Source organism: Scleropages formosus, chromosome 8, assembly GCF_900964775.1.
Source record: "Scleropages formosus chromosome 8, fSclFor1.1, whole genome shotgun sequence".
NCBI classification, from domain to species: domain Eukaryota; kingdom Metazoa; phylum Chordata; class Actinopteri; order Osteoglossiformes; family Osteoglossidae; genus Scleropages; species Scleropages formosus.
The window spans coordinates 32634086-32643678 of record NC_041813.1 but is presented as its reverse complement, the minus strand read 5'-3'; the positions used below and the strand labels follow the sequence as shown (position 1 = coordinate 32643678).

Genomic DNA, 9593 nt, shown 5'->3' with positions numbered 1-9593 from the left:
CCGACAATAACAGTGACTAGAGAAGCGATGCTCTTCACGTCCACAGTTGCTGCTCACATCTTGTCGTGGGAAGAGTGGTGTGCGAAGGCAGCTTCGCAGCGAGGGATCCCTCTTCAGGCTCCAGTGTAACTCCGGCTCACGGGATGGTAAGGAGAGGTTGAAAACTGTCTGTGATGCCTCTGCTCTTTGTGTGTGTGTGCGCGCGCCTTGCTTGCGTCAGTCCGATTATGACTTTTTGCAAGTGAGCGTTTGTGCCGATCTCTTGCTCTATCCTGTCCTCGTGGTCAGTGATGGCCAATCCAGCTCATGAGTCCAACACCGTGTCCCCGCGTTGCTATCAGTGTCCCACTGCCCCCCCACACGCAACCCTCCCTGCAGAGAGCAAGACCTTGGGCAAGAGAGAGCGGAACCACACACAAGGAGCCCACAAGCAGAGCACAGGACACGAGTGTGTCTGGCAAGGTACGCTGAGAGAGAAGGAGGGAAGGAGAGGTGTGTGTGTGTGTGAGAGAGAGAGAGAGAGAGAGAGAGAGAGAGAGAGAGAGAGAGAGAGAGATACAGAGAGAGAGGGAGGGATGGAGAGCAGGAGATGGGGTCTGCAGATGGTCCCTCCTGACGCGCTGCGTTCATGGGCCGATGATCTGTCAACGTGCCCCACTTTCACTCTCCGCCCCTCTCCCACCTGTCCATGATCCTCCTGAGCGCACGCTCGATGTTCATGCGGTGACCCACACGTGTCACTCCCAGGTCCAGGTAGTCCTCCTTGGTGAGCGAGGGCAGGTGGGTGCCGTCAATCTCGTTGTCGAGGAAACGATCACGGTGTTCCCCCAGGTTCAGGTAGCCTAGCCAGTCGGCAACATCGTACTTGGTCCAATAAGGGAGGGGCTTGGAAGCAAAGGGCTTCGACGGGGGTGGTGGAGGCAGGTGGGGGTAGCTGAGGCAAGTTGGAGGGGGCAGCGGGTGCAGCGGGGGAGATGATGTCCCAGAGAGGAAGTGTGTGGGGGACAGAGAACGGGACACTACCAGCGAGGAGTTGGGTGCCGGAGGGGCCCCGCTGGGGGCAAACAGAGGGGGCGAGGGGGAGAAATAGGGGTCTCCCAGGGGGTTGGCCGGGGAGGGCGGGGTCACGGAGCCGCGCAGGTCATACAGGCTGCCGTACAGGGGACTGGTGGGCAGGATGGGAAGGGAGGAGGGCCGCGGCGGGCCGAGTTTGGGACGGTCCGAAGGTGAGATGAGCGGGCTGGGGGCACGTCTCCTCTGCAGCTGGGGGTCCGACTTGCGTGACTCTCGGCTCGGGATGAACTGGAACTCCAGGGCTTTGGTGCGGTAAACGGGCCGGCGCTTGGGTGACGTCGGGTACGGTGAGTAGGACGGAGAGACGGCCACGTGCACTGCCGAGGGCTGTGTGGGGGCAGCGGCGGCGGCAGCGGCGGCGGCAGCGGCAGCGGCGGCGGCGGCGCTCGGCTGGGGTGACGGAGAACGGGCCCAGTCAGGATACAGGGGCGGCTGAGAGGCGGGCGTGGGGGACGGACTGGACTGCGTGGCCTGCAGGGGGGACGGAGATGGAGAGCGCACCATCGGTGGGCTCAGGGTGCCTGTGGAGTCTTCCGAGAACCTGACGGGAGAAGGAGAGCGTTAGGAAAGTGGCCCCTGACACACGGCGAACGACCCCCACAAAGCCTCATGGTGGCACGTGCTGGCTATTGCCGAGCTGGCCAAGTCCACGCACACCGTGCACCACAGCAGCAGGTAAGGTGTGCCCCGGTACCTCTGACTGGAGGGTGAGTAGCGGGCAAGTAGCGGGAGCTCACCTGTGCCGGTTTAGAGTCCGGTGGCTGCCCATCTGCTGCAGCTTGGTGCTCAGCTCGTTGATAATACTCGCCTTCATGCTGGACAGGGGAGGATGGATCTTGCGCCCTTCCAAGGACATGCTCCCTGTATGCCCCCCTCCTTCCAGTGCCTGGGCAGCCCCGGGAGCACCCTCCGCCCAGGGGGCTTTCACTTCTGGGGTGCGGGGGCGCTCAAAGTACAGCGAAGTGGGCCGAGCCAGGCTTTGTGGCATCCCGTCGCCGTAGCCGTCCTGTCCGTTCTCCCTTTCGGTGCCGCCGTCACCTTCCTCTGCCTCGTCCTCATCCTCCTCCTCCTCCCTGCGCCTCTGGGGCTCCAGGGAGGGGCGGCGTGCAGGGGGCGCCGTGGTGGACTGACGTCTCAGCTCCGTGGCCGGCCTGCTCCCGTCTCGGTACCTCTGCGGTTTGGGGTAAGTGGAGGGCGCCGCTTTGGCATTGCGTATCTCAAAAGTCTGCCCATCCATGTAGGTCAAGTAGGAGTCGAGAAGATCGCCCCCTCTGTCGTCTCCAACTCCGCCTCCTCTCTCAGCTCTCTCCATTCTCTCTCCTCTAGCACCACCTATTCCCAAGATGCTGTCCAGGTGGTGGTCACTGCTGCTGCGGCTGTCCAGCTCCTCTATCCCAGAATCCACCACGGTCTCCTGGGACTCGCCACTCTTGGCAGGTGGAGGGCCGTGGTTCGCTCTGCGGTGCCCCGCCGTTGTCACGGCAGCAGCAACTCCGGGATGCGCAGAAGTCGAGGGGATGGTGACGGAGGCGGTGGAGGCGGCGGCGGCGGCGGTACCGGGGCAGGTCGCTATAGAGGGCAGGCCGGAAGGAGCTCTGGTGTGCACTGGCGTGGGACCCGTGGATGAGGTGGAGGAGCCACGGTACAAATGGGAGGGCGGAGCCGGCTGGGGAGGTGGCGTGGGTGAGGAACGCCCCGGAGCCTGTGTGCTGTTGTACAGGTGGTGTGTCTGGCTTAGGGTGAAGGGCCTGTGGAATGAGGTGGGCGGCGGCGGAGGGGACACGCAGGGCGGAGGCGGCGGCTGAGGGACCAGGGCCAAGGACTGCAGGGCCGAGGGGGACATGGAGGACGGGGAGGGTGCCGACTGTGTCAGATTGGCCACCTCACTGTCGTAAGATGTAAGGCTGGAGGCCGTGGAGTCTCCCGCCTGGGGGGAGGGCAGGGGGGTGTGCGATGGGAAACCCCCTGTGAAAGGCTCTTTTTGAGGGGGCGGTGGTGGGGGTGGTGGAGGGGGAGGGGCTGGTGGTAGCTGTAAGTTGTTGACCAGCATCGCTCCCTGCTGCTGAGAGTAGGCCGACCTGTCAAAACTGTTGGCAAACTCCAACGGTGGCGGCAGGGGGTCTGAAAAGACAAACTCGTCATCTGGGTCCACGGAGGGGGCGGGAGGCGGGAGAACCATGAGACCCAGCCTCCCACTGGCTGCCCCAGCCCCGGGGGTAGGTGGGGGTGACTGAGGTGTGAGAGAGAGCACGTGGGCATTGGCGTTGCTTTCCATGCGGAGGAAAGATGGACGGCGGGGTGCTGGGTGGGAGGGCGGCTGAGGGGGCTGATCATGCCTCCTGCCGTAGCCCTCCCGCTCTCTCTCCCGCTCTCTCTCCCGTTCTCTCTCCCGCTCTCTCTCCCGCTCTCTCTCCCGCTCTCTCTCCCGTTCTCTCTCCCGCTCCCTGTAGCTAGTCTGGTAGTGCTGTGACTGATAGTGATGCGTGTGAACTGTTTTGTCCTCTGAAAACCGCACTCTCAACCCCTCCCGTGGCCCCCCCTCCCTCTCCCTCTCCCCCGCCTCTTCGCCCCAGCCACTTCCACCCCGGAGGATCCTGGGTGAGGGCGGGCGGCCCAGGGTGGAGGTGGTGGTGGCTGCCAAGGAGGATGAGGTGACGAGGTAGGAGGAACTGGAGGACTGGGAGGCGGAGATGGCCGATGGCACGTGGGACAGTAGAGATGCTGGGGTGGGTGGGGCCGCCGCAGAGGAGAGCTGCCGCCCAAAGTGGTGCTCGGTGCCCCGTTCCCGCCGCGCCCTCCCGTCATCCTTGAGCGCCCGCTCCCTGGCGGCCAGGGCCAGGCCCAGCGGCGAGGAGGGATCCAGCACCTTTCCCGTGAGCGGGTGGATGAAGGTGGTGGCCATCTGCCTGCCCGCACCATAGAAATCAGCCGGCACCGACTTCGGCTGGTAGTCGCTCCCCGCTTGGGCGGAGTACTCGGGCAGCCCGAAGGCAGGGGGCATGCTACGCGTGTGCTGGGGAAAGTCACCTGAGAACATACCCTCGTCAATTGACTTGGACGGGCGCAGTCGAGGGGACGGGGTACCCGCGTCCTGGTGTTGTGAGGTCGGACTCCGCCCCCCAGCCCCCAGCTCCTCCTCGGCCGAGAGGAAGAAGGAGGTGCTCTTCCTCCTGGCCTGGTGGAAGCGCTCCCGGTCCCTGCGGGCTGCCCCCACAATGGCCGCCCCAAACTGACTGGTGAAGTCAAGGCTCTCCTGGGCACGCAGGGACGGGAGGGGTGCAGGAGTAGATGGTGGAGGAGGTGGCGGTGGCACGGGGGTAGTAGGAGGAGGAGGTGGGGCAGGTATCGAGGGAGGCGCAGAGATGGGGGGGCCGGCAGGGGCCCCAGGGGGGCCCTTGGCATCACCCTCGGGCGGCGGCTCCGCCTCCACGCTGCTGCCCTGACTGCTGCGGCCACTGCTGCTGGTGGAAGGCGCTTTGACGATGATGGTGGGGATGGGTATGGAGCTCTTCTCCACGGAGGCTTTGCCCAGCGTCTGGCCCGCACTCAACCGCATTCCCTCCTCCACTTTCGACTGCTTCACCAGAGGGCCCTTTCCCCGGCGGGCCCCTGCTTTCGGCGCCCCCCCGGTCCCCGCCACGCTGGCGGCTCCGCGTTCGGCCTGTGCTATCTGCTGGACAGCTTGGCTTTGTGCGAGTGCCTGCTGGGTCGCTGTTGCAGCAGCAGTTGGCAGGGCAGCATTGCTGTAGCCCCTTCTCAGGGCCGCTCTCCCACCAGCACCCGCAGCGCCGCCAGGGTCCCCCATGAACACCCCTCCTTTACGGGACGCTGTGGTTTTGCTCGGCTGGATGTGAGACACAGGCGGAGCAGGGTAAGGGGAAGTGAGGGCGTGGTCCACGCTCCCGGCTCCTCCTCCGGTCCCGCTTCTCTCTCGGCCTGCCTGAGGGAAATAGACCTGGTAGCTGGACGTCGTAGACGAACTCTGGGAGACCAGTGCAGGTGCCTGCTGGCCTTGCTTGCTTCTCCAGCTCAACGGGGGCCCTGCGGTGAAGGGAGGGTCCGGTGGGGCAGTGGTAGGTGGCGGGGGGATGTCATCCGGCCCAGGAACCGACAGGCTGCGTGCAAACTTCATGGCGGGTGGGTGGAGGTAATGTTTCTCCTCCTCGGGGACGCCTGCAACAAAGCAGAGAGAGGGGGGTACGAGGAGCAGGGGAGGAGCACAGAGGGGTGGAGAGGGGTGGAGGGGGATGCAGGGACAGTCAAGGCCTCACAGGAAGGAGACACTCCAAGGAGAGGTGTGTGTGTGTGTCTGTAGTGCAGGTTGTCTGCCCCTGTGTGTGCCCACTGTGCATCACGGTGCATTTCTGAGCATGCTCGTGCCCGGCAGGAAGCGTTGTCAGATAGGGGGACGGTACGGTACGGTGCGACGGTGAACTGCACTACAGGCACAAAGCACCAGACAGGCGACTGAGGCTGCGAGCTGCACAGCGAGACACGCAGCCAGCTGCAGCAGGCCACAGGAAAGCAGAGGCACGGAGCAGACTTGGCGCACACATGCGGGAGGGTGGAGAGACACACAGACACACACACACACAGACACACAGACACACACACACACACACACACACACGTGCACACACACACAGACAGACAGCCTCACCGATGGATTTCTGCCGTAGCATCATACCGTGCTGACCGCGGTCATAGCCGAGCCCAGTAGCAGGAGCCATCACGCTAAAGCCCGGCTGCTCAAAGCTGGGCTGCAAAAGGCCAGAAGACAGGAAGGCGTCGGTGCGACACCGAACACAACAGGCGAGCGATCGGGCTCCTTCCCAAGACCTCAAGCGACTTCTCAGAATTTCAAAAGTTAGAAAAAAAGTGCAGGTTTTCCTCTGCATGGCAGGCAATATTATTGTTATAGTCATCTGTTTGTCGCTCAGCCCCATTCACCTCGTTACTGAAGAGACCCCTGCCTCGCTCTCTCTTGGCCCCGTGAACCCGTGACCCTGGAGCTTCATTGGTACTAATGGTCTGCTGCGCAGCTGCCAGGATCTCGTCCAGTTTGTCTGAGAGAGGGAGAGCGAGAGCGAGAGCGAGAGAAAGAGGTGGGAAGAGAGAGGAAGGACACAGGAGGGAGAAGTTCAAACTCACCGTGATTACACCGCAACAGCACACACACCAGCGGGACCGTGTCACAACCAGAGAGGTACAGCATAACGACTGCATTCTTTGTGGTGGAAGTGACTGCGGAAATGATGCGCTGTGTCACTGCTGCTCTTACTAGTCTGCTTCCCCAATGCTGTATACAGTATGAGAAGCTCTGGCCATCAGTCAGACATTAAAAAAACATAAATGTAAAAAACTTGCCACTGTTATAGTGACAGTTAGTCACTGAACACAGAGTAAGAATGAAGGAAAATGGAAAGTGAACACAGGGAACACTAGAAGAAGCAGTCATTCAAAGAGAGAGGACAAGGAGGGACAGAGAGGGGGTGGCGGGGAAAGGGAAGGATGGGGGACAGAGAGAGAGAGAGAGAGAGAGAGAGAGAGAGAGAGAGAGAGAGCGAGAGAGAGGAGGTCCGCACGGCCAATCATTCCCCTCTGAGCCCCGAGGCTGAGGACAGGTGAGCTGACCCCACCCAGGACACCCCCCCCCCACCCCCACAGAGTGAGCTCTGCTAACCAGTCCCGCTCAACGTCAGCAGAGAGCTCAGTTAAGGAAGCCCAGTTCACCCCCAGGAGGGCACTCTTACTCAAGGCCATCTGGTAGACTGTCCTCTTCTTCTCGCTCACCTGTGAGGGCTCGTACTCTGAAGCGAGACACACAGAGAGAGTAAGCCCTGCCCACCCCGCCCAGACACACGCGACTACACCTGGACCACTCAGACACCGACAGCCGACACACTTCGGGGGAGGTCAGGGAGGATTCGATACCTTTCTTTTTCCAAGGCGTAGCAGCTGAAACGTGCCCAGAAGGAGACATGTGATTAGGTAGTTCTCTGCACTCAAGACAACAGGCAATAGTGCGAAATGCGCGCACCTCAACTAATGGCACGCGCTCACTACGACTCACGAAAACAAGAGACGTGCGGAACAGCGGTCGGACACGCGCGCGCACGCACGCACGCACGCACGCACGCACAGACAGACAGACAGACAGACGGAGCTGAGCGGAGCCGGACACGCGCGTGACATCTCACCGGAAGGCCGTGGCTCACCTTTCTCGACTGAGGAGCATCCCGACAGCAGTAAGGAAAGACACACAGAGGGACGTCAGTTAGGCAGACACCTGTGGTGGGCGGAGTCAGCATTCTCAGGACAGAGGGCGCTGCGGGGTGTCCGTGTGCCGACGCAAGGTACGTGGAGACCTACTGAGACAAACAGCAGGGGGTCCTGTCACCGGTCACGGCATAAAGTAGGGTGTGGTGCTCTTGAGTGGGAGTGTAGAGTGTGTGCTCAAGGCTGAGCCGGGTCCACGGGATGTGGGTTCAAACACACTTCCGCAAGGCCGTATCACCCCCCCCCCCCGGCGAGGGAACCCGTGCTACTACTGACACACACTCCAAGCTGTCAGAAGGAGGGGAAATGGGAGTGCGGGTGGGTTTCGGTGGGGAGGGGTGTTGTACTCTTGGGGTTACCTGTTGGGGGGAGCTGGATGTGACAGTGTGGAAGCGCTGAAAGAACAGTGAAATGCATTGAGTTTCAGTGTACTTCCTGTCCGCTCGATGTCCACTCGACCACACGTTTTGACTCTCACTTTCGCTAGCGTTTCCGGTGCCCATCCTCGAACACCTCCCCTTTCCTTTCAGGCCTACAGCCTCCTCCTCCTCACTGTCAGTAGGCAAATCACACCCCACCATGCCTTACCCATCTCCTCCAGCTCCGAGGTCATGGACTTGGAGCGCAGAGCAACGGAAGGGGCGCTCAGTCTTTTGCTCTGATGGGGGACTGTGGGGCAGAACAACACAAAAAGCCATGTTGGACCGTGAGGACCGACAACAGCAGCACCTTCATTACTAGTGTCTCCACTGTCATCCTCGTCATCCTCGTGCCAATGAGCACGAGCGCCAGGTAGCTGTGACAAGCTGTCTCCTTAAAAAGTGACCTCTTACTTTTCTTCCTGGAACCCTCTTCCATGTCAGGATTGCGGGTCACCATGACGACCTTGACCATCAAGCTATTTCCTCCTTGCCTGATCATGTTCACCACCTGTCTGTGACCCACCTTGATGACATTTTGACCGTTCACCTGCAAAACAAATCCAGCAACTCTGCTAAATTAAATGACCGGACTGGAGACGGCTGTACCAAAATGCAGGCCCCACCGTGCTACACACCTCAATGAGGAAGTCTCCCATTCGCAGGCCTGCTCTCCATGCCACTCCCCCTTCGTCAACGGATTCCAGGTACTGCAGTGCAGGAAAAGCTGGGGTGGGAGTGAACTCCTCTATTGGAGTCTGAGCTAGAGACACAGAGGAGGACAGAGTACAGGCTCCAGGCATTACAGCGGAGGTGGAAGAGGGAGAGTATACAGGAAGAGTAGGAAGAACTCACCTTTAGCTCCTCGCAGTACAAAGCCAAACCCTTCATTGTCCTTCTTCTGCAGAAGCACCGTTTTCTCTTTGATGATATAGTCGCTGAATGAGAGAGGAGAGGAAAACAGATTGTGTGTGTGTGTGTATTACTTCTGAACACACACACACACACATGCTCCCAAGACTATGTTACACTCAATTTAGTCTTTGGTATTTGCCCTGGGAGAGGGGCGTGGAGAAAGAGGAAGGGAGGACCAAAGTGTACTCCATGTTAAAGAGGGCAGGGCTGACAGCGACCTCACTGGATACACCGGCTTACAGCCGGGTCTTTGTGTCACCTGAACTTCATTCTTCAGGCAAGAGACCCTTGTGTGCGTGTGCTCTGATCTTGGGCTTCATTATCCGAGGTTTGCACTGGCAACCATGTAAGTAAACCTTTCGGGAGGAGCAGATCTCATAAAAGAATGACAAGTATTGATTCAGAGGCATGCAGAAAGCTGTGGTGGACAGCAGCGATCTTAAATGCCGAAGGACCTAATGATGAGTGATGACAGGCATCATGGCGACTCTCGGGCCACTCGACACAGTTCGTCTGTGCCTCCATATCCAACCGGCATAGACCAACAGTCATCGGGTACAAAAGTTAAGACAACCACTAGTGGTTGGACTGCTTGTAGTAGGACTCGTCCAGAAAGTCTCGAAATGGCACTTCACTGCACTTTAAATCTAAGTAACCAATCAAGCAACATTTAACCTTTAAATCCAGGTTTAAGACTCATCTGTTCACTCTGGCGTATCCATAGCTGATGCGATTCCTGTTTGCAGTGTTGTTTCCTTTCCTTTTGGCATATAACTATAGTCTCGTTATATGATAAGTTACTGAATTTTTCTTTTTTTTGTTGAGGACTGTTTCCCCATGACGAGACCTGAGGAGACTGGCCGTGATACCAACACTCCATGTTGACACTGGCTCATCACTGCGTGC

At 59.8% G+C, this 9593-nt stretch overlaps 1 protein-coding gene across 2 annotated transcripts in view; it reads right to left on the bottom strand.

Moving 5' to 3' along the window:
- Window positions 1-537: 537 nt before the first annotated feature.
- The window catches only part of shank1 (SH3 and multiple ankyrin repeat domains 1), a 39174-nt gene continuing 30118 nt past the window's right edge, over window positions 538-9593 (bottom strand). For both annotated transcript variants that reach the window (XM_029254201.1, XM_029254202.1), the window contains 11 exons: window positions 8628-8710; window positions 8411-8535; window positions 8187-8322; window positions 7942-8022; window positions 7293-7301; window positions 7009-7032; window positions 6828-6884; window positions 6025-6140; window positions 5735-5834; window positions 1812-5247; window positions 538-1615 (listed from right to left, as the gene is read on the bottom strand). In XM_029254201.1, coding sequence (XP_029110034.1) covers window positions 661-1615; window positions 1812-5247; window positions 5735-5834; window positions 6025-6140; window positions 6828-6884; window positions 7009-7032; window positions 7293-7301; window positions 7942-8022; window positions 8187-8322; window positions 8411-8535; window positions 8628-8710 — 5122 coding nt within the window. In that variant the 3' untranslated portion in view covers window positions 538-660. The remainder of the gene's footprint in view (window positions 1616-1811; window positions 5248-5734; window positions 5835-6024; window positions 6141-6827; window positions 6885-7008; window positions 7033-7292; window positions 7302-7941; window positions 8023-8186; window positions 8323-8410; window positions 8536-8627; window positions 8711-9593) is intronic.